Raw genomic sequence first — 25492 nt, forward strand, 5'->3', positions numbered from 1 at the left:
AAACAAAATAATACCCAGCACACGGTCACGGTCCCTATGGATACTTGGGTACACAAAAATCTAATGGTATCTTTCACCGTTTGCCATCATAGTAAATGACAACAATAGTCCAAATACAAAATATTATTAAAATATTAAAGAGGACAGTCGGTAAAGCTTAAGGTGCTGTGGTAATAGTGCTATTATGGGACACTGGTACTGTAATTCACTAATGCATAAATAGAATATCAATGGTTATGTGATCTGACGTTTGTGGTGGTACACGATGGGCGAGACAGTCAAGGCATTTTTTACAAGGCTTTGTACTACGTACAGCTTTATCAAACAAAACAAAGAGGTCTTAGCAAAAAGAAAAGAAGAAAAAACAAAACAGTGAGTGGAAGGGAGAAAGAGAGAGAGTTTCAGAGCCATTGCCGTGACTACCACTGGTTTGGAGAGATCATATCGCCGGTCTTCGACTGGAAGTTGAACGGACGACAAGGCCGGAAGCTTTGACTCGCATCAGGCGACTTGTGGTGGCAAATTATCGGAGATAAGGTGGGTGCCGTAAATACCTTTTTTTTTTTTTTTTTTTTTTAAACTTTGTCCGCAAGAACCGTCCACAGCGGTTCGCACGGTTCACTGAATTTTTTACAAAGAATGGTTTTTGGAGTTTAAAGAACAGTCAATGTTAACGGTTTTTGGTACTAGTTATAGATGAGAAGGGTTTGTTTGGATACAGTTAAAAACTAAAAATTAAAACTGAAAAATATTATAGTAAAATAATTTTTAAATGTGTAAATAGGACTGTAGGACTTATTTTTAATGAAAAATTTGTTGAAAAGTAAAATTTATGGATCCGTAAACACTATACAATGAGCCCTAATTGGTTGAAAAAGTTTAAAAAATCTAACTTTGAGGTTATTGTTTATTAAACAGTATATAAACAGTAATCGCAATCTAAAAAACGCGTGGTGTAATTAAATAGTATCGGTGTAACAAGACCTTGGATAATAACAAAAATGATAAATAAGTAAAACAAAAAAAATCTGCCCAATATAAATACAGCTTAATATTTTATGGGTAGGTTTGAAATGCGCTTATTTTATTGAAATTGAAATTTTTTTGTTAAATATATGTAAAATTTAAAGTTAATTGAAATAGAATAGTGAGACTTATGAATAATAACAAAAATAATAAATAAATAAAAAAAAATCTGCCTAATATAAATACAGCCTAATATTCTATGGGTCAATTTGAAATGTGTTTATTTTATTGAAATTGAAAATTTTTTGTTAAATGTACGTAAAACTTAAAGTTAATTGAAATAATACAAAGATTCATAAATAATAGTAAAAAGTGAAGAAAAATAATTTGGAAAGAATAATTTATTTTGGCCAAACACACTGTATATAACACTTTTTTCTTTCGGTGGATGGCCAGAAAATTCTATATATAACCCAGTTACTCTCTTGACCGAAACAACAATTATACATTTCCAAATCCCCGACAACTGGTCAATCCCAGATCGCCCAACCATGTCTTCAAACTCTTCCTCATCTCCTTCCAAGCTCCAATCCTCTTCCAGTATTGGCTCTCCTTCAACAGACCTCCCTTTAAAGCCCATCCCAGGCAACTATGGCCTACCCTTTTTTGGTCCCATCAAGGATCGCCTTGACTACTTTTACCGCCAAGGAAAAGACACCTTCTTCCAAACCCGAATTCAAGAACACCAATCCACTGTCTTCCGAACCAACATGCCTCCAGGACCATTCATATCCTCCAACTCTAATGTCATTGTTCTCCTTGATGCTATCAGCTTTCCCATCCTCTTTGATACTTCCAAAGTCCAAAAACTAAACGTTTTAGATGGTACTTACATGCCCTCCACAGCTTACTTTGGTGGTTATCGTGTTTGTGCTTTTCTTGACCCGTCTGAACCCAAACATGCCCGTCTTAAGGGCTTGTTTTTCTCTATTCTTGCTTCTCGTCATGATAAATTCATCCCACTTTTCAGAAGCTGCTTGTCTGAGCTTTTCATCAACATTGAAGACCAAGTATCTGATAAAGGCAAATCATACTTCAACACCCTTAGTGATAGCATGTCTTTTGACTTTGTGTTTAGGCTCTTTTGTGATCAAAACCCTTTAGATACTAGTATTGGATCAAAGGGTCCGACACTCGTTGATAAATGGTTGTTTTTTCAACTCGCACCATTGATGACACTGGGGTTACCAAAGTTGTTTAACATTCTTGAAGATTTACTACTCCATTCAATCCCATTACCACCTTTTCTCGTTAAATCTAGCTATAAGAAGCTTTATAATGCATTTTATGAGTCTATGTCGTCTTCCATCTTTGACGAAGCTCAGCAACGTGGGATTAAAAGAAATGAAGCTTGTCATAATTTAGTATTTATGGCTGGTTTCAATGCTTATGGTGGAATGAAAACTTTGTTTCCTGCTTTGATCAAGTGGGTTGGCTTAGCAGGAGAAAAGTTACACCGTCAATTGTGTGATGAGATTAGGACCATTGTTAGAGCTGAAGGTGGGGTTACTTTATCAGCGTTGGATAAGATGACGCTGACTAAGTCAGTGGTTTATGAAGCACTAAGGATTGAGCCTCCAGTTCCATTCCAATACGGTAAGGCAAAGGAAAATTTGGTAGTCAATAACCATGATGCTGCTTTTGAGATCAAGAAAGGGGAGATGATCTTTGGATATCAACCATTTGCTACTAAAGATCCAAAGGTTTTTGAGAATCCTGAGGAGTTTGTGGGCCATAGGTTTGTGGGGGAAGGAGAGAAGCTTTTGAAGTATGTTTATTGGTCAAATGGGAGGGAGATTGATGATCCTACGGTGGAGAATAAGCAGTGTCCAGGAAAAGATTTGGTGTTGTTGTTGTCTAGGGTAATGTTGGTGGAGCTTTTCCTCCGTTATGATACATTTACGATCGACGCTGGAACACTGCCATTGGGATCATCAGCCACAATCACTTCGTTGACTAAGGCTACGAGTATTTGATCTTGGTCAACTATAGGTCCTTTCGTTCATTACTCGTGTTTGGATTAGTTCATTTTTTTTTTATTTGTTGAAATTGGATGAAAGTCCTGTGTACTTATAATTGAGAAAAAAAAAATGTTTAAAAAAATAATTGAGTACTATCGTACTATCATATATAAAATTGGTCATTCTTAGTTGTGATAAATTGTTTTTAGGTAAATAGTGGGAGGAGTGAGATAAGGTTTGAATCTCAAACGTTGAGGCTGGAATGTTGTTGCTTCAGCCAGTTCGATCACTTCATTTGTCAAAGCATCAAGCATTTGATTTTCGTCAATTATAAATTCTTCCATTGTATGTTTGGATTTTTTTTTTTTGGCTTATTTACTTTATTTATTGAAAATGAGAAAAAAAATTATATAGAAAAAAAAGTAGTGTTAAAATAATAAAAAACTGTATATAAGAAGAAAGTGAAGTTTAAAAAGAGCATTAGGTCTTGTACCATTTGTTATATATGCACTTGGTAATTGTTTGAGGGACATAAGTGTGGCACTTTAAAATAGTTGTGCACCATTTGAACAAATTATAGTTTGTGTTTTACAAAATAGTATGGTCTTATCTCAAGTTTGAGAATTTATTTATGAGTATAGCTATATAAGAATGATATTTTTATGTGACTTTACAAGTTACAACAGATCCATTGGAAAGTCGTTAACTTGCTACCTTTTTTTAAAATAAAAAAAAGAAAAAAGAAAAGAAAAGAAAAGGAACACATGTTGATTGGTACTTGGTACTTGTTGAAGAAGTATGATTAACTTACAAAGGCAACTTTTATATATATATAAAAACAAATTAGAACAATTCCCATTTCAAAGGTATAATAGTGGTTCTAGGAATTTTGTCTAGGATGGTCATTAAGAACATTCATATTAGTTCGTATAAAATAGCATAAGAGCCAAACTTTGCACAACCAACCACAAAAATCACCCACATCACCTACAAAAATTAAGTTTTTATGCTAAATTAGATAGACCCTTTTGCACTAGCTGATGCAGATGTTTTAAGAGACTTAAATTATAAAAAATATAATAAACAAGAACTTAAATATATTAACATCATACAAAACACACACACACACAAATACATAAAGTTTTACTATTTTCTTCTTTTAAAATAAAAATTCAACTCAACTCTAATTTTTGTTGTTGTAATATTTTTAAAAATATTGTAATATTTCAACTCAACAAAAATTTGTTGTGTACATAGCATTACTCTATTAAAAAGAATTTTTCTTAGTACTTTAATTATTTATCATGTCTATAGTAATACTTTATTAACAATTTAACTCAACTCAAATTTTTAGTTGTATTTTTGTTGCCCACAACATTAATTTTGTTGTTACTTAACTTATTGATTTTTGTAATTGTGTTTACAACTATTAGTTTTTGTAACTATATTTTAGGGTGTTAATTTTTTATTTATGGCAGACAAAAAATATATATATATATATATTCCAAAAATATTATATATATATATATATATATATATATATATTTAAGTCAGGAAGTTAAAATGAACACCCTAACCATGTTATGGAATATGGAGCCGCCCCTGCAAAGGTGTAGAAGATTCTTAAGCTCTATACCATGGTTGTTTATAAGTTGATACGTGACTTGTCAATATAACGCACGAGCAACATATACTAAACGCTGACATTGACAATTCTCTCTTGATTCAATTCTGAAGAAATTTGATCTCTCTCTCTCTCTCACAAAAAAAAACACACACACACACTTTTCATGAGTTTTTCATGACTTGAAAGGAAGTGGCTGCTATTCTGTTCTCTTTTCTTCAGTCTCTTTCTTAACCCCACGGGACACAGTCCCTTCGTACTCCTGTCTCCTCCCAGAACCCTCTACAGAGATTTTCTAATTTGAAAGGTACTAGCTGCTGTTCTGTTTTTGTTTTCTGCACTTTCTTTCTTAACCCTACGTGTGTACGAGACATAGTAGGGGATATAAATGTAATTTCCTCTTCTTCAGTCTCTAGCGTCTGCGTTTTTCAGTTTTTTTTTTTTTTTTGGTTGAGAAGCGTGTTTTAACGATTATTCTGCTTTTTCAATAGGTCTCGTGTATTATTTACGGAACCCATAGACTCTTTTTTTTAACAAAATTTTCATTAAAAATGAGTCTCACGACATTATTCACATATTTAAAATTATTTTACTACCAGCAAAATAAATAGTATCCAAACATACCCTAAATAACTTTTTTTTCTCAACCAGGTAAGAAATTATTGAAGTAAAATCACTTCTATATGTTTAATCATAGTTTTAAAAACTGGATAGGACCGACCAGTCTGACCGGTTTAACTGGGAACCAAGAGCCAGTCTGGTCCGGTTAAAACCCCTAAAATCAGCAACAACCAGTCAAAAATCGAAAAATCAGTAAAAAATCGGGCAAAAACCGGTGTTGAACCGAAAATTTAAAAAAAACTAATCAAGGATGTTATTTTATTTTTTATTATTAAATTACTTAGATTTTGAGATGATCAGTTGGTTTTAGTTTGTTTATTTTATTACAAATATATATATATATATATATATATATAGGGTAAAACTTAGGTTTTCAATTAAACACATTAGTCAATAAAAGACGAAAAAACTTTTTTGTTTCTTTGTTTATTTATTTATTATTATTTTTTTTTAGAACAATAAGTTTGATATAGTTATGCATGTGTTTGGATTTTATTAAAAAGCAGCATATATAACACCTACCATTTCTTTGGGTCGTTTGCTTTTTAAAGCAATTAAACATTCACGTGGGAGCGCTTACCTATTAAAATATTTAACAAGGTGATTCACAAGAAATTATTCAATAACAGACCATTTCTCTTTTATTTGTCAAGTACCTCATGAGGTTTGAAGTCAAGGGTTTTGCTGCAAAATCATGATGCTGAAAATTATTTCCTGCCAATCTTTCTTTCAAGATTTAATCATTGGCGAATATTTACTTATTGACACTAAACACTGTAATTCTACTTGGTTTCAAACCCTCTAAGAAAGAGAAAATATAATCACCGACCATAGAGATGCTTTTTTTTTTTTTTTTTTTTTTTTTTTCACATCTTAAATTGATGAGCTTTGAGTGCCACCCCTCTTTTAATAAAGCCTAATCCAAAGTTTGTTATGCTAAAGCCTAAATAGTGTTGGGCCTGTTGGCATGAAAAGTCAGCTAGTAAAAATTTATCTTCGGCTTGTCACCTCCTACACGGACATAGGAGATTTCTATGCTTTTTTTTACCTGAAAACTTCGTTAAATCAAACAGAGGCGCATACAATGATGCAATCATCCTTACAAGCGTTCAGGATGACATTAGGAACTTCATGCTTATTAAAACAAACAAAAAAATGTTGCAGCTAATTTATTTGACATATATACTCTTTGTATACTTTGTATGTCATGACCAGAGAATTAGGTATAAAAACAAAATTCTTATTTCATCGTGTGCTAATGTTAATTATGAGAAAAAAATTTTGGGTGTATTTGAGATTTGGTTTTTTTTTTTTTTTTCGTCTTGGTGTTACTATTGTAATCACCATATATATTATTTTATGATTTTATCATCTCTCCCATTTATGTGTGTGTTTGATCCTGAGATGCTATATATATGCATACTTTTTTCTTTCTATGAGCGTGTCTTTTAATGTGGAATTCCCACTTAGTAAAGAGAAAAGGTAAATAAGATAATTGTTGACTAATATGCTTATTAGGTCTCTATAGACTAGACATCAGTACTTGTTCTTGAAGTAGCATGTGTGTGTATATATATATATAAATAGAGAGAGAGACAGAGAGAGAGAGAGAGAGAGAGAGAATTTATGGTTTTTCCTTTTCTTTTTTAAGGTTTTTCTTTAAGTTTGGAGTAGGTTTTTTTTTTTTTTTTTTTTTTTTTTTTTTTTTTTTGGTTTGTTGAGAAGGAGTAGGTTATTTTGCTGATAGTGAGAATTTAGTCACTTATTATAGCTTGCATTTTCTACCAACGTGAATCCAAGTCTCCAATTTGCCACTTGCAACCAGCACAAGGAAAACGTTTCATCTTTCCTATTTTAATTATTTTACTCAGAATTTAATCTCTAGAGATCAATGTATCAATATTTATTTAAATTAATAGATATATAGAAAGTAAAACAAGTATCAGGTCAAAGTTAGCAAAATATAATAAAAAAAAAATTGTTTCTCAATATATTTCAAATCAATTATCTATCAAAATAGAACTTGATGATCTTTTTAAAAAAAAAAATTCATTAACGATTGATTAAGTACTAAATTATAAATAAAAATTTCCTTTTTAATATATAAAATCAAAGATTAATGTTGAATACCATCTTTATTTATATTGCACAACAAATTTTGATAATATTCAAGTAGAGAAAATGTTCTTTCCGTAGTTACGGTAAAAGTTGAAAGAATAAACACAAGTGTAACTGTTAAATTAGTATGCTGTTAATCTTTTAATTCTTACCAACCATTAGCATAAGCATAAAAATGATAAATACAAAATATATGTTCTTTTGAGCTACTACAATGAGAAGAAGAAACACACATGCATATCTTTGTTTTTTGATAAAAAAAAATATGTAGGGAATAAACTTATAATCTATATATATATAAAACCGAAGCCTCTGCCGCTCCCACAATTTTCCACGTCAGCATTTTTTTCTAATTTTTAAATCTGATTTATTTATTTTAATTAAATATATAATATATATACTCTCCTTTCTCAATCCAAATAGTCTTCCCGATATAATTCTGAAACCAAACACAAATATATATATAAAACCGAAGCCTCTGCCGCTCCCACAATTTTCCACGTCAGCATTTTTTTCTAATTTTTAAATCTGATTTATTTATTTTAATTAAATATATAATATATATACTCTCCTTTCTCAATCCAAATAGTCTTCCCGATATAATTCTGAAACCAAACACAAAACGGCAAAACCTAGAGCAACAACACAAAACGGCAAAACCTAGAGCAACAGTGCAAGGGCAGAACGGCAGAACCTCTCCTTTCGACAAAACCAAACCCAGAACCTCTCCTTTAAACATTACTCACCAAACGCAGAACATCTTCACTCTCTCAAACACACACAGATCCAAGCTATTTTGCAGAAAGCTTGCAAGGGCATGACCATGGGAGCCAACGTTTTCAATCTTTGACCCAACCTCCATATCAGCGCATTCTATCTCGGTATCTCTCAATTAATCTATGAATAATCTCTTTTCCTATTCTCTTTAATTAGGTTTTTCTGTCAATTTAAGGATTTCTTCTTTAATTAGTTTTTTTTTTTTGTCAATTTAGGGATTTCAATTCCTATCCCCTTTTTCTCTCTATTCTTTTTTGTTGAAGTCAGGGAAACACTCATAGAATTGAAATTCGTTTTTATCACATCCTCGCTGCTTTCTTCGGCATCGTCTACTTCGTAGCTCTGGTACCTTTTTTTTTTTTAATTTTAAATTTCACCGCTTAGGTTTTTATTATTTATTTAAGAAGAATATTTAATTTTCAATTGGAATTTGGTAATTACGTAAAATTAATTATTATTATTATTATTATGTGGTTTAAGGTTCAATTAATTCGGATACAATTGAGAGTACCAGAATATAGATGGACCACGCAGAAGGTTTTCCACTTTCTCAATTTCGTTGTCAATGGAGGTTTGTATCTCATAATTAATTTCCTTTTATTATCATGGATTTGGTCATGGTGCTCTAATGCTCACAACTTTCATCAGTTTTTTTTCTTTTCTATCTCATTCACAGGTAAAACTTTTTTTTACTTGATAGAGGTTTGCTGTAGCCTGTATATGTTTCGAAACTTGTAATTATATACCTGAATTTATGAGTTTTCAAAAAAAAAATATATATATATATATATATATATATATACACACACCTGAATTATGATCAATATTCATAATAATGTTATATTTGGTCATTCTGATCTAGCTATGGTTATAATTTACGTTCGAACATCTATTAAATAATCATGAATTTTGCTTTTACATTTAAAAAATGACTTCTTTAGTAACGCAAATTCTACAGGTTTTGTAAGAAAGTGCAGATAGTATTGAAGAGCCTCCCAACCTTCAAAATTTGACACAAAGGAAGAAATTCTACAGGTTCATGTCTTTTTTGTATTGGTCTGTCTCTGATTGTAAAATGTAGGAAGAAATTTTATGTTCTCAGTTGGGTTGTAGCTGTTGTTTTGTTTTATAGTAGAATTGTAGTGAAACTCCAGCAATTATTCTTTTTAAGCTATTCTAGCAGATGTTAAGCTTATTCTTTGACATACATGATGTTAAGTCTTTTGGAAAGCAAAAAATCAAAATTTGATGATTTCTGATGCATTCATTCATCTTATGCATTTAATTGTAGGAAAAAGAAACTGGATATCTAATTATTTCAAGAAACAACAAAGGATCCTTGAAGGTTGTTTGGGTATGCTCTCTTCTAAACACACAGCAAATATATGGTTAGAAACATGAGAGAGTTTGAATGTTAATGTTTTGATTAGAAATTAGTGTTTTTTTTTTTCATTTATTTTTGGAGATAAGCTTTGGTGATCAAATTTGTTTAGAAATCTGTAACTGTAAACAAATTTAATTAGGACTCTATAACCATTATTTTATAAATAGTTTTTGTGATGATGTTTATTCTATTTTTTTAATATATATATATATATATATATTTTCTGTGTACCAAACCAATTCATGGCTGTTCAATTTATAATTCTTTGTACATTTGTGTTGTTCCTTCCCTGCAACAAATTTAAAATAGCAGCTTTCAATGAATACCAAACAGCAACAGATTTAATTCTTTGTACATTCGTTTGCTGTTTTAAAGCAGATTTCATTCTTAATTTTTGTTCTTCCATTCACTTTTATTTAGATTTAATATTCCTGATTAATTTCTACTTTTTTATTGCCTTTCTCTTCAGTCTTTTCCTCCATTCGAATCAAGGTTAAAGGCATGGTATTCGTTTGCCTATGTACTAAATTTCTGAATTTTTTTTTAGTATAGGGTTAACTATTTGTCTATGTACATAAATAATATATATATATATATATAAAATCCTATTGTAATTATTTATATATAAAAAAAGATTTACATCAAAATAACCTAAAAGAGGCAGTGTAATTTCTCAAAAAGGCCTGAGCATCTAACACTGAAAGCACAGTTGGTATCAAGGCCAATTTGTGCAATTCATTGTAGCCTAATTCACTAGGGAAGCTACCTAAATAGTGTGTGCTAGGTTGGATAATTGATTGATTGGTGTTATTGTTGCTTTCATATGCCTATTATATCTATAGCTGAATTCATAGATAGCTTACCTTCTTCCATTAAGAATTTTCCAATTTTGTTATTACAACTTGAGCTATGTATTTTTTTGCTTGCTTATAGAAAAGGATATAAGTGCAATTTATGAAAGTTAGAATAACATTTTGTTATCATTTGTCTTTATTAAATGAAGATAGAAGAAAATTTGTTATATATATTTTTTAGTTTTTCATAGATACGTGTTTGTATATGAGTTTGTTTAATTTTATATTTTTGTCTAATTTATTGGTCTCTGTGAGCAAGATGGTTTTCCCTTTTTGGTGACTTTCATTAGCTTTACTTACACTAAGTGTTATTTGTATTCCTGTTAATCAAATAGTTCGATGAAAGTGATAGATATAAGTGCAATTTATAAAAGTTAGAATAACAGTTTAAATGAAGATAGAAGAAAATTTGTTATATATTTTTGAGTTTTCATAGATACATGTTGGAAATGAGTTTGTTTAATTTTATATTTCTATCTAATTTATTGGTCATTGTGATGTTTCCAGCAAAATGGTTTTCCTTTTTTGGTAATTTTTATTGGCTTTACTTACACTAAGTGATGTGTAACATTGGTTACACATTTTTGGATTGGATGTTAGTTTTAGGATGTTGATTATAATGACAGAATTTTGTATAACCTTATACACATTCTTATGCAGTGACCACATGGCACTTTTTAAAGCCTTTGAAGGATAGAAGGATACAAACCATAATGAAAGGAGTCCTGTCACTTTGCAAATGACAAAGGATATGAGAATGCAATTTGTAGATCTATTTAGCATTGACTTTGTAAACAAATTGATGAGTGCATTTGATTTGCTAAAATCTTATAGTTACTAAAAACTTTTCCGTGCATCGCACGGGTTAGCGACTAGTACAAATAAAACAGTAACCTTGCCCAAACGCCCTTGGACTCTTATTTCTTGCTTTGCGCTTAATTTTAAGCTGATTAATTAAGAAATGATTTTTGTTTAATGTTAAGAACTCATGAGTTGAATTCACCTTTGAAAACCGGCTTGCAAGGGGAGGGTATTCAAGAACTTATAAACACATGTTTAAATTTTACACTTAATCCATGTGGAACATTACATTAGGATCATAACATTTAATTACTTAAAGATTTTAACAACGTAAAATACATTAAAAAAAAAAGTACAAATTTTGTTTTATGTTAAAAGTCTATTTAGAAGGATAAGGATCACATATCTGGCCTTTTCATTTCTTTTGCGATTGAGCTCTACTTTATAGCAGTGGCGGCTCCATGTTTAAGGTAGGGTGGTCCTGCAAAACAATTTATATATACAGGTGTACTAAATTAATTTATTGTGACCACCCTAATAAAAACGTTTAACAAAAATTGTTGTATATATAGGTATATAAATGGATATGTTGTAATAATGGTGTTTGAGTTTGGAGAGTATTGTTTCATAAAGTGAAAATTTAAGTTCTAAAATTTTCTAAGTGAAATTCGAACTAAAGGATTTTCGATTAGTCAAAGCTTTCGCTCAATCAATCAAACTGATGAAGAAAATAATCCTAGAGTTACTGGATGATTCGATCGCTATTCGATTCCTATTTGATTGATCAAATGATCGATCAAATAGTGCATTCGATCGATCGAAAGGAACTCTCGATCGATCGAAAGGAAGTAGTACTAGGGCTATAAATGAACAAGGGCAATAATGAACAATTCAGATTCGGCTGGATAAAAAGCTTGTTCATGTTTGTTTGTTTATAAACAAGCTAAGCTTGAGCCTTAGTTTTAGGATCGTTTAATAAACAAACCGAGCCCAAGCAAAAATATTTGTTCACGAATAAGCTCGTGAGCTATTAGACTTGATACACAACAATTCAAGTATAGATTCATTTATAAGTTTATATGCGTTAGCTAAATATACTCATTACACATATCTTAATAATGACATGGCCAACATGAGACCACTACCTATATTACTTTAATTTTTTGCTTCCCTTTAAACTGAACAAGAACCACTTTAGACTATAGTTAGATTTAAAAATAAATAAATAATTAAGTAAGCCACATATGTTCCTTCCCTATCAATCATCTAAAGTAAAGTTATGAAACATATTAGTATTTTCTCATTCATAGTAGTTACAAACAGGTATTTTCTAGTCCTTTACCATCTACTATGAATGTAAAAATTGTATTTTGAACAATTGTTGAAACTGTACATAAGGAACGATGAATGAATGAATAATTATGTAAACTATTAATTTGAATAATGGCTAATCATAAGTAAGACTAGATGCATGATAAAATGAGTATACTATTTTCTTTTTCTTTTTTCTTAATTTTAGAGATTTAAGCAATTAATAATGTAATTTTTTTAGATCTCAAGTTCAAAAACTTGACCTGATTTTGAGTTTGAATTTGATATTAAGCTTGAATTTGGCTTTTCTAATTAATCAAGCCAAGCCAAGCCAAGCCGAGCTCAAGTTTTTTGGCTTTCCTACAAGCTCAAACTCAAACACTATTTTTAGGCTTGTCACAAGCTCAAGTCAAGCTCAAGTTTTTGATTTTTCCTAATGAGCCAAGCTTGAACATGCACTACTCAATAAAGCTGGCTAGTTTACAGCCCTAAAAGGAACTCTCGACCAATCGAAACACGTAAAACTGAGTTTTCTGCAGAATTTTCTAGTAACTGTTCTAAATATTTGAAAAGGTTTCAAGCCTTATGATTGATTTTATGAAACATTTTAACTCTCTATATGTGCCTTTTGCTTAAATATAACTCTATGGGTATAAATAGAGGCCTATGTTCACTTGAAATAATTTCAAAAAGGATTAACATGGTTTAGGTTCTATGAGTTATTCTAACAATAGGTTTTACAACAAGCTTCTATATAACAATAAGTTTTAAAAAAAATCTTTGTAAATTAAGTTAAATAACAATAAGTTTTCTAGCTACCCACCAACGGTGATGAACCCAACCACCCACCTTCAAGCCCGATCTATTCACTACCACAAACCCACTCACGAGAGGGAGATGAGGGAAGTGCTAGAGAGAGAGAGACAAAAAAGACGAGAGAGAGAGAGAGAGAGAACATTTTTTTAATGAGAGAAGAGAGAAAAAAGAATAAACAATCAATACTAATGCTAAAAATAGCACTTTAACTTTTTAGCACCACCAATACTAATGCTCTTATGCATGCAAAAGTTGAGATAATGACAACGTTGCTTTGTAATATAACTTTGCATGGAACTTGATTTACTTGACCAACCCAATCCAATCCAACGGCCAAGGATTGGTTTTTCCAGAGTTGGTTGATTGGATCAAGTTGATTTTATGTAATAATTATATATTTTTAATAATATATTTTTATTACACATGTCTAGTTTTAATTGGTGCATTTTGTTTGATTCTAAATACGAAACCCACATTTAATAATTTTCTCACCTAAAAGCCACAACCGTATCTAATATTTTAGGTTTTCATTGAAATCTCATATTCTTGATGAAAGTAAATTAAACCTTAGGGTCCGTTTGAATGAGAGGATAGAAAATGGAGAGGGGGTAGAAAAGTGGGAAGATAAAAAATGGAGAGGGAGTGGAAAAGTAAGAAAATAAAAGAGATTTTAATTTTCTTTATTTGTGTTTAGTTGGAGGGGTGGAAAACTGTTTTGTTTGGTTAAGAAGAAAAATGTGAGGATAGAAAATAGAGTTTATATAAATTTACTCATATGCCTATATTAAAAAATGATGTCCAATTAAAAATAAAATAAAATATGGCAAACAACCAACCCAAAAAAGAAAAATCATGCCCAGTACAACATAAAAAAGTTAAAAAAAAAAAAAAAAAAACAACAACAACAACAACAACAACAACAACAGCAACAAAAACAATACTCGGTTAAAAAAAAAAGCAAAGAAATGATCAATGCAAAATAAAAGGCAAATTAAAATAAAAAAATGGGAAGAATGGATCAACAAACAAACCAAAAAAACAGAGCAAAGAAAAAGTAATGTGGAGGTGCAATTGTGTCCAACACAAAGCCCTTCTTTTTCTCTCTAGTTTTCTCTTCTATTTGGGGAAAAAACATTTTGGTGGGCTCGGGATAAAAAACCCGGACTCCACCAAATTTTCCATTTTCTCTACTTTCCAATCAAATACTTAAAAAACCATTTTCACTTTCTTTTTTTCTTTTTTCTTTTTCCGTTCTCCCCTAAAATCTACCCAAACAAATGGTTAAACCTTGAAGTTTTAAACATAAAAAATTAAACCCTATAGTAAAAGTATCAAATTCAATCTCAAGTCATTTAAGTAAATTTTGTTTGGGTGGAGATTCCAAAAGCCTCATAGTTCAATTGACACTTACTAGTATTTCCACTGTTTTAAAAATTAGATCGAATTGGCTAGTTCAATCAGATGAACCAATAATCGAACAGGTAAAAATAGGAAAAATTGACAAAAAATCAAGAACCAATTCCTTTTCCAGTCCTTTGATTCCAATTTTTAAAACCATGAATATTTTCGACAAAGATATGTTTTCAAATTCCCCTTCTTCCATTGTAACTATCGAATTATTCAAAAAAAAAATTGTTAATTTTTGAAATATGAAGGCTTTTAATTTGTTACTTTTAAAATTATAAGGTTTAATTTGTTAATTTTTAAAACTTTAGGGTTTAATTTTTTACTTTTAAAATTATAAGGTTAAATTTGTTACACCCCATGAACTATAAGGCTTAAAATAATGTGTTCCTAAAAATGATTGAAATATAAGTGTAGGCCTTTGGATGTAAAAATATGTAATATTAAGTTGTATCTTTGAATGGAAATGCTAAAAGTATGTAAATATTATTGGAAATAAATAACATAATGAGCTTGAAAAAAATGGCTCAAATCAACAAAAATGGCTCAAGTTAAGTTAGTGTTAAAAATATGTAATATTAATTTTCTTCTTTGGATATTTGAGCATAAATTTAATTGGAGATAAATAACTTAATGTGCTTGACAAAAATTGTTCAAATCAATTAATGTTACCAGCTAGGGTTATAAATGAGTCAAGTCAAGTTGAGTATTAAAGAGTTCAGGATTTTTTTTTTTTTTTTATTACATATTCATTCTGTAATAATGGTGTTTTTCCAAATTTTATTGTTCCACTTCTTGGAGTAACCATCCCTTTCGATGTTCACATAATTTTATTTCAAACACAAATCAAGTTTAAGCTCATCACCAAATTGGATTAAATGCGCAAGTTTATTCATATTTTTGTTGAACAAACTTGAACTTGTTTGCAAGCTACTTAATTATTTTTCCATATTTAATAAACATTATGATTAAAATCTTTTAGTCCTTTACAAATTTATAATAAAAATTAATAGCTAAATTATAATTGAAATTATATTGTTTGAATTAATTACATAAAATGATTTTCATTTAAAAATATATAACAATTTGATTTACTAACCTTGTGTTGTTAAAAGTTTATGTTATTTTTACTATGAAATACAAAATTTATATTTTCAATAAATTACAATTAATAATTTGATATATTATGAACTTATTTACAAATTTTATACAATATAATATACTATCTATGTAATTTATATTTATGTGTGTGTGTGTAATATTATGTGGGGATGTAGGCCCAAATATATATTGAGCCTTGGGCCTTATCTGAGGACGCTTAGTGATCCGAGAATAGGTCAATAGTAAGGAAGACATAAGACTTTGGACTTCACGAGCAAAACTATGACTGTAAAGGCTAGGAGAGGTGGGCCGAGGAGGAATATCCCCTCGGCTAGGCGAAACGGAGGTTGAAATGTGTGTCCTATCATCTAGGGTGATGTTCTAGGAGGTTTTATTGATAAGGACATGCATTATGAATGTACAGAAGGGGTGGGAGCTAGGAAATATCTTAGGGAAAGCTGTTGCCACCGCATTAAATGTTCTGCAGCTAACTCTCTGGCCGCATTAATGAGGAAGTGATGCTTGAACAATAGTTTGTAACCTTACAGCTACTCTCTCGAGACTTCAGGAAGGTGCTGATGTGACAGGGATCAATACCAACCATCTAACCTACACGTGGAGAGCAGAGATGAAGGCAAATGGATAGTATAAAATAGGAGAAAGGCAATGAGAGATGGGGATCGAAATTAAGAGAGTAGATCTTACAAGTAAGACTAGCAAATCATGTATGGGCCACAGTAGATTGGATTTGTACAAGAAAGATAAGAAAACATAGTTTAAAGGGAATAACTCTCTTCGGTTAAGTTCGAGGATGAAGTGTTCTTACATTCATTCATGTTTTTTCTAAATACAAGATGTTCTCCCTCTGTTTTGTTTGTTTTTCTAGTCTATACATGCCCCATTTCTTACAAGGGTCTTTTCTTTATATAGTCTTATTCCTTTTTAATCCCAACCTTCCACTTGTTAATGGTATAAGTAATTTTCTAGATGCTTGTCCCATCAGAGCCTTCCTAGAACCTTTGTGTGTAGCTGTAAGGCTTGATATTAGGCACCACTTTCATATAAATGCGGCTAGTTGGTTAGGTACATAGCATTTGATGTGGTGGTAGCAGCCTTCTTCTCAGATATTTCCTAATTCACTGTGTACTCTTTTATCTGAAACTTATTTTTAGAAGTATGGTACCCTCTTGCGCAATATTCTCTAGGCGATTGGGCTCCAATCCCCCACAACGTTTCCTAATGAAGTTTGAATCCTCAGGAGACAACATTTGTTCGTCATTACTTGTCTTTGTCCTCGTCCCATTGCTCCACACACTTATCTTACTATTTGACCCTTCTCGGGCTACCCTACATCCTTGGGCGTAGCTCACAGCCCAATACTCCTACTCGGCTCATTTATCCCCATAATAGGCTTCAACTATCTCATTAATAAATATTTGAATTTCCTCTTTATAATTAACGTGATACATCAATTTGTAAGCTTTCAGTGTACTAAAGTTTACAGTACCCCTAACACTACTCAAAATTCAAACCACATGACAAATAATTGATGTCTCCAATTTCTTTTCCTTTTATTTGCCTCATCATCAAAACTTCAATAATAATTCCTTCACAACCATGGCTTCCGTTAATTTGTTGTAATCAATTAACCACTACCTCAAATGCTTTTACAATTTTTAAGAGTCTTATAAATCTATTTTTTGAGAGAAAAAAGTCTTATAATTCAACTAACATTTTCTTTTGTTTTCGACGAACATATTCATGTTTCTAACCCCCCATTATAATATATTAAATTTATAAAATAAAAGATAAAATTACATTTTTAAGTTAATATGCAAGAAAGAAGTATTCAAAACATTGGTGAGAAAGGACGATTTTTTTGGTGGAACACACCATCATGTTAAATATTATAATTAAAATTTTGTCCCGCCAAAGCTGTTCATTTTAGTTTTTATATAAACTAGTTTAATCAGATTAAAAAATTTCGGAGATCCAAATTGAATAATTAAAATTTCACATCTTACACCAAAGTCTTTATAAAATGTTTCAAATTCATTTATAAAAAAAAGGGTAGTTATTCGAGGAATAAAATCCTAAAAAGTGAACAAAATGATTAGAAATATTGTTGCGAATTTTTATTAAACTGATAGGAGTATTTAGAGCATCCACAGCAGACGTTGTAAAAAAAATGTCATTTTTCAACATCAAACACCTACTTTATTATTTTACCACATCATTTTACAATATCTCATTTATCAGATGTTTTATACTTCAATTTTATACATTAAAATAATATTTATACCACATTAAAATAATATATTAAATTCCTCCCTTCATCCTCATCATCATCAACTACCACCGCAACAACGACATCAACAACAACCAGAAAAATTGTTGCCGCCACAATCACTAGGAAAAAAAAAAAAAACACAACCACCAAAATCAACCCACAACCGCCGCCAAATCCACCACCAAAACAGAAAAACAAAGACAAAAACAGATCAGAAATCATCATCATCATCAACCATCACTGCAACAACAACCAGAAAAATTGTTGCGGCCACAATCACCAGGAAAAAAAAAAAAAACCACAACCACCAAAATCAACCGTCGCCGAATCCACCACCAAAGTAGAAAAACAAAGACAAAAACAAATCAGAACAGAGATCGGCACCACCACCGATTCGGCCACCAGTCGACCCACCCACTACCACCGATTCGCCCACCGCCATAACCCACAACCCGAACCCACCCACCACCGATCTGCCCATCTCAACCCACCCACCGCCATAACCCACAACTCGAACCCACCCACCACCAATCTGCCCATCCGAACCCACCCATCAAACCACAGCCAAAAAAAGTGAACGGAAAAAAGAAAAAAGGAAAAAAAAAAAAAACAACCCGAAGCGGAATAGAGTAGATAGATGAACGGCGGCGTCGAGTGGTGGTCTTTGCCGAACCACCATCACCCAAACCCACGAAATCAACCCAGACTCACACTTGTCGAAGAACCGAACCATGAATCAACCTAGACCCATGAAATCACGAACAAGGACGATCCACCACTACCCACGAAATCAACTCGGCCCACAAAGAAAGATCAACAATCAAAGAAAGAGAGGGAGAGTCAGAAAGATAGAGAAAGTGGAGACACAGACAGAGATGGAGAGGCGGAGAGAACGAGAAAGAGAGAAGAGAAAAAAAATAAAGTGAAAAGAGAGGAGAGAGAAAAGAATTAAAAACTAATAAAACTTATACCATTTTCGTCCGTACTGTTGCAAATTTGCAATGGTACTGTTCATATGTGGTATAATTTTTATCATTTGGAACATCTGATAAAACTCTATTTTTATATTTGGTGTGCTAAATGTGTCAAAAATTTGGCATGTAGCACGTTTAGCACATCTGCTGCGGGTGCTCAAGTAATCTCTTCAGTGACAACTGTTAAGGAAAAAAAATAAATAAATAAACACACTCTTCACTCTTTTCCATGTTCTAAGCCAATGCAAGCATCATGAATAGCACAAGACTACAAAATAGCGAGTGAGGTACCTACAAATTATTATATTTAAACAAAAATTATAATATATCAGCTCGTTATTATCGGAAAAAGCAAAATAATACCCAGCACACGGTCACGGTCCCTATGGATACTTGGGTACACAAAAATTTAATGGTATCTTTCACCGTTTGCCATCATAGTAAATGACAACAGTAGTCCAAATACAAAATATTATTAAAATATTAAATAGGACAGTTATGTGATAGTAGTGCTATTATAGGACACTGGTACTGTAATTCACTAATGCATGAATAGAATAACAATAGTTATGTGATCTGACGTTTGTGGTGGTACACGATGGGCGAGACAGTGAAGGCATTTTTTACTAGGCTATGTACTACGTACAGCTTTATCAAACAAAACAAAAAGGTCTTAGCAAAAAGAAAAAGAAGAAAAAACAAAACAGTGAGAGGAAGGGAGAAAGAGAGAGAGTTTCAGAGCCATTGCCGTGACTACCACTGGTTTGGAGAGATCATATCGCCTGAGATGGTGAGAACATTTCTCCTACGTTCACGTTATAAGGCTTTGGAGATGGTGAATACATTTCTCCGAGAAGAAGGCGCTCGCCAAAAATGGCGACGGCTTCTTTGACAGAACGGAAGGGACGGGAGGTGTCAACGTTGGAGCTATAATCTAGGGTTGGGCTTTGAGGAAGAGAAAAGGGTTCCATGGTGGTGAGTTTGGGGTGAGAATGCTGTGCATGAAGAAGAAGGAGAAGGAGAAGGAGAATAAGAATAAGATAGAGAAGCTTTATTTGATATGATTGGTTAGGTTTGGGTTTTCTTTGCTTTTACTTCAAAAGTTTGGAAGGAAGTGGTGAAAGGGGAAGTGGGGTAAGGGTAAGATATAATAATATGGAAGTGGGAGACTGTTGTTTCAAGGTTAAGGTACGTAAGATCCGAATTTAGGATGAGGACGAGGATGAGGATGACTAGTTACCTGCAAAGAGTATATGTCACTTTGATACCATCAGGTGTGTCCCTCCAGTTTTTGGCGTACCAAGGCCGGAAGCTCTGACTCGCATCAGGCGACTTGTGGTGGCAAATTATCGGAGATAAGGTGGGTGCCGTAAATACCTCTCTCTTTTTTTTTTTTTTTTTTTTTTTTTTTTTTTTTTTTTTTTTTTTTGCCTTTTTAACTTTGTCCGCAAGAACCGTTCACAGCGGTTCGCACGGCTCACTGATTTTTTTACATAGAATGGTTTTTAGAGTTTAAAGAACCGTCAATGTTAACGGTTTTTGGTACTATTTATAGACATTAAATAGTATCGGTGTAATTAAATAGTATCGGTGTAACAAGGCTATTAAATAATAACAAAAATGATAAATAAGTAAAAAAAAAAATCTGCCCAATATGAATACAGCCTAATATTTTATGGGTAGGATTGAAATGGGCTTATTTGACTGAAATTGAAAATTTTTTGTTGAATGTATGTAAAACTTAAAATTAGTTGAAATAGGGTCAGTTTAGATAGGGCTTATTTTGCTGAAACTGAAAACTGAAAATACTGTAACAAAATAATTTTTAAATGTGTGAATAGTATTGTGGGACCTATTTTTAATGAAAAAGTTGCTAAAAAATGAAGTTTATGAGACCCATGAACAGTATATAAGTCACTGTTCACGGCTGAAAAGTCAACAATATGCGGCTGGAAAAAAAAAAAAAAAGGAAAACGCGCACGCAGACGTGAAATGCCCTATCCAAACAAACACGTAGTATAGTGAGACTTATAAATAATAACAAAAATGATAAATAAGTCGAAAAAAAAGTCTGCCCAATATAAATACAGCCTAATATTCTATGAGTCAGTTTGAAATGTGCTTATTTTATTGAAATTAAAAACTTTTTATTTATTTTTTATTATTATTTTTTTTTGATAAGAAAGTTGCACTTTTATTTAACCAAAAGGAACAAAAACAGAATCCTGGATGAGTGCTTGTACAATACAAGGAGGGTACTCCCCTATCCAAACAAGAGAATCATCCAAACTAAGTGCAAACTTAGCTAAAATATGGGCAGGTCTGTTTCCCTGCCTTCGAACATGAGAAAAAGTGACTGAATGGAACTCCAAACTGGTTTGCTGCATGCCAAGACACACTGCATCAACGGATGAAGGCGGGATGGATTAACCACAGAGAGCTCGCACCATCACCAGTGAGTCACCTTCTAGAATCACACTTTGACAACCCAGATCCCACGCTAGTTGAAGGCCAGCTTCAAAAGCTTTTGCCTCTGCTTCTAGTGGGCCCAAAGGAGCATGAATATTCTTGCTCATCGCAGCCACACAGTGCCCTGCATCATTTCGGATCACAACCCCAACTCCTGCTGAACCACTGTGCTTAGAAACGGCACCGTCCACGTTTATCTTGATCACAGAAAAGGGCGGTGGAGTCCAAATGGCCTGAACCAACTCCGGACGGACTACGTGGGACTCCGTCGCTGATGCATAGTCAATCAAATAGTGAGAAGCCCAATCAACAATAGCTTCCGGTGATTTCCTAGTACCCCCGTGTCTTACCGAATTACGATTCATCCACATTGCCCAGGCTATCGTGACCACCAATGCGACCTTATCGTCGTCAAACGATTCTATCATCAACAAAAACCACAGTAAATCAAAGAAGGAGTGAAACTGGCCTGACCGTAGTGAGCTAGGAAGCTTCGAACAATTCCAAACCAGCTGAGCTTTGGAGCAAGACCAGAAGAGATGCCCTGAAGATTCGGTGTCCTCACCACACTCCTCACAAAGAGAATCCCGTATCACTTTTCGATGACACAAAATCTCTTTGGTGGGGAGGATATTACGGCAAGCCCTCCAAGCAAAGTGACGCACCTTGTGAGGGATAGGAAGGCGCCAAACTTTCCTCCAAAATCTCCGTTGCAAGCTATCTGAGGATGCTGAAGCAGACTAGTCAGTACGGTTGAGTGACAAAGCCACCCTATAGTCGCTACGGACAGAGAAGCAACCATTATTAGACTCCGCCCAGATTAGACGATCCTCAGGCAGTCTATCACTCAGTGGGATGCTTAAAATGGTATCAGCATCAATCGGTAAAAAAAGCTGGCAGACAACTACGTCATTCCAACTTTTACTCGCCGTGTTGATAAGCTCACTGACTCTAGTATCCTGATGTAAAAAAATTCTGGGTGAAATAACTTCATAGCTTGGCATTCTAGGCAACCATTTCTCTCCCCAAATACAGATATTCTTACCATTACCTACCCTCCAACGAACACCTTGCTTGACAATGGCTTGGGCTGACAAAATACTACGCCACATGAAAGATGGGTTACTCCCAAGGGTAGCATGCAGAAAATCCCCATTGGGAAAATATTTGGCCTTTAGGACTCGGTATAGTAGAGAGTTGTGCCCAAGTTGAAGGCGCCAACCTTGTTTAGCTAGCAATGCCAAGTTAAAGGATTTTAGCTCTTTGAAGCCCATTCCACCACACTCCTTTGGTTCACACATCTTATCCCAACTCAACCATGCCATTTTCCTCTCTTCACCTTTTTGCCCCCACCAAAATTGTCGTATCATGCTAGTCAGCTCATCACATAGAGAATCCGGAATCTTGAAACAACTTATAGTATAAGTGGGAATGGCTTGAGCCACTGCTTTGATCAAAACTTCCTTACTTGCCTTTGAAAGTAGTTTACCTTTCCAACCGGCCAATTTCTTAGAAAGCTTATCTTTGATATCATTAAAGCAAGCTCGTTTGTTCCTCCCCACAAGAGATGGCAACCCCAAGTATTTTTTATTGAATATATATAAAGCTTAAAGTTAGTTGAAATAATATAAAAAGACTTATGAATAGTATCAAAAATAGTATTAATGACACATAAATAGTAATAAAAAGTGAAGAAAAATAATTTGGAAAGAATAATTTATTTTTGCCAAGCACACTGTATATAACACTTTTTTCTTTCGGTGGATAGCCAGAAAATTCTATATATAACCCAGTTACTCTCTTACCCGAAACAACAATTATACATTTCCAAATCCCCAACAACTGGTCAATCCCAGATCGCCCAACCATGTCTTCAAACTCTTCCTCATCTCCTTCCAAGCTCCAATCCTCTTCCAGTAATGGCTCTCCTTCAACAGACCTCCCTTTAAAGCCCATCCCAGGCAACTATGGCCTACCCTTTTTTGGTCCCATCAAGGATCGCCTTGACTACTTTTACCGCCAAGGAAAAGACACCTTCTTCCAAACCCGAATTCAAGAACACCAATCCACTGTCTTCCGAACCAACATGCCTCCAGGACCATTCATATCCTCCAACTCTAATGTCATTGTTCTCCTTGATGCTATCAGCTTTCCCATCCTCTTTGATACTTCCAAAGTCCAAAAACTAAACGTTTTAGATGGTACTTACATGCCCTCCACAGCTTACTTTGGTGGTTATCGTGTTTGTGCTTTTCTTGACCCGTCTGAACCCAAACATGCCCGTCTTAAGGGCTTGTTTTTCTCTATTCTTGCTTCTCGTCATGATAAATTCATCCCACTTTTCAGAAGCTGCTTGTCTGAGCTTTCCATCAACATTGAAGACCAAGTATCTGATAAAGGCAAATCATACTTCAACACCCTTAGTGATAGCATGTCTTTTGACTTTGTGTTTAGGCTCTTTTGTGATCAAAACCCTTTAGATACAAGTATTGGATCAAAGGGTCCGACACTCGTTGATAAATGGTTGTTTTTTCAACTCGCACCATTGATGACACTGGGGTTACCAAAGTTGTTTAACATTCTTGAAGATTTACTACTCCATTCAATCCCATTACCACCTTTTCTCGTTAAATCTAGCTATAAGAAGCTTTATAATGCATTTTATGCGTCTATGTCGTCTTCCATCTTTGACGAAGCTCAGCAACGTGGGATTAAAAGAAATGAAGCTTGTCATAATTTAGTATTTATGGCTGGTTTCAATGCTTATGGTGGAATGAAAACTTTGTTTCCTGCTTTGATCAAGTGGGTTGGCTTAGCAGGAGAAAAGTTACACCGTCAATTGTGTGATGAGATTAGGACCATTGTTAGAGCTGAAGGTGGGGTTACTTTATCAGCGTTGGATAAGATGACGTTGACTAAGTCAGTGGTTTATGAAGCACTAAGGATTGAGCCTCCAGTTCGTGGGCCATAGGTTTGTGGGGGAAGGAGAGAAGCTTTTGAAGTATGTTTATTGGTCAAATGGGAGGGAGATTGACGATCCTACAGTGGAGAATAAGCAGTGTCCAGGAAAAGATTTGGTGTTGCTGTTGTCTAGGGTAATGTTGGTGGAGCTTTTCCTCCGTTATGATACATTTACGATCGAGGCTGGAACACTGCCATTGGGATCATCAGCCACATTCACTTCGTTGACTAAGGCTATGAGTATTTGATCTTGGTCAACTATAGATCCTTTCATTCATTACTCGTGTTTGGATTAGTTCATTTTTTTTTTTATTTGTTGAAATTGGATGAAAGTCCTGTGTACTTATAATTGAGAGAAAAAAAATGTTTTAAAAAACAATTGAGTACTATTGTACTATTATATATAAAATTGGTCATTGTCAGTTGTGATAAATTGTTTTAAGGTAAATAGTGGGAGGAGAGAGATAAGGTTTGAATCTCAAACGTCGAGACTGGAATGTTGTTGCTTCAGCTAGTTCACTTCATTTGTCAAAGCATCAAGCATTTGATTTTTGTCAATTATAAATTCTTTCATTGTATGTTTGGATTTTTTTTTTTTGGCTTATTTACTTTATTTATTGAAAATGAGAAAAAAAATTATATAGAAAAAAAAGTAGTGTTAAAATAATTAAAAACTTTATATAAGAAGAAAGTGAGGTTTAAAAAGAGCATTAGGTCTTGTACCATTTGTTATATATGCAATTGGTAATTGTTTGAGGGACATAAGTGTGGCACTTTAAAATAGTTGTGCACCATTTGAACAAATTATAGTTTGTGTTTTACAAAATAGTATGATCTTATCTCAAGTTTGAGAATTTATTTATGAGTATAGCTATATAAGAATGATATTTTTATGTGACTTTACAAGTTACAACAGATCCATTGGAAAGTCGTTAACTTGCTACCTTTTTAAAAAAAAAAAAGAAAAGAAAAAGAAAAGAAAAGGAACACATGTTGATTG

General features: G+C 33.1%; 1 protein-coding gene and 1 pseudogene across 1 annotated transcript; both read left to right on the forward strand.

Moving 5' to 3' along the window:
- The first annotated feature begins 1378 nt into the window (after positions 1-1378).
- Positions 1379-3256, forward strand: LOC115967624 (allene oxide synthase 3-like). The gene has a single exon (XM_031086766.1). The coding sequence runs from the start codon at positions 1518-1520 to the stop codon at positions 3000-3002; it is 1485 nt and encodes a 494-aa protein (XP_030942626.1). The 5' UTR covers positions 1379-1517; the 3' UTR covers positions 3003-3256.
- A 20095-nt stretch (positions 3257-23351) lies between these two features.
- Positions 23352-24853, forward strand: LOC115967625 (annotated as a pseudogene).
- The last annotated feature ends 639 nt before the right edge of the window (positions 24854-25492 follow it).

The sequence above is a fragment of the Quercus lobata genome, chromosome 11 (assembly GCF_001633185.2).
Source record: "Quercus lobata isolate SW786 chromosome 11, ValleyOak3.0 Primary Assembly, whole genome shotgun sequence".
In the NCBI taxonomy this organism is placed as follows: domain Eukaryota; kingdom Viridiplantae; phylum Streptophyta; class Magnoliopsida; order Fagales; family Fagaceae; genus Quercus; species Quercus lobata.

What these genes read in the sequence shown, in the direction of transcription:
- LOC115967624 (XM_031086766.1), top strand. Translation starts at nt 1,518, where the DNA reads ATGTCTTCAAACTCTTCCTCATCTCCTTCCAAGCTCCAATCCTCTTCC.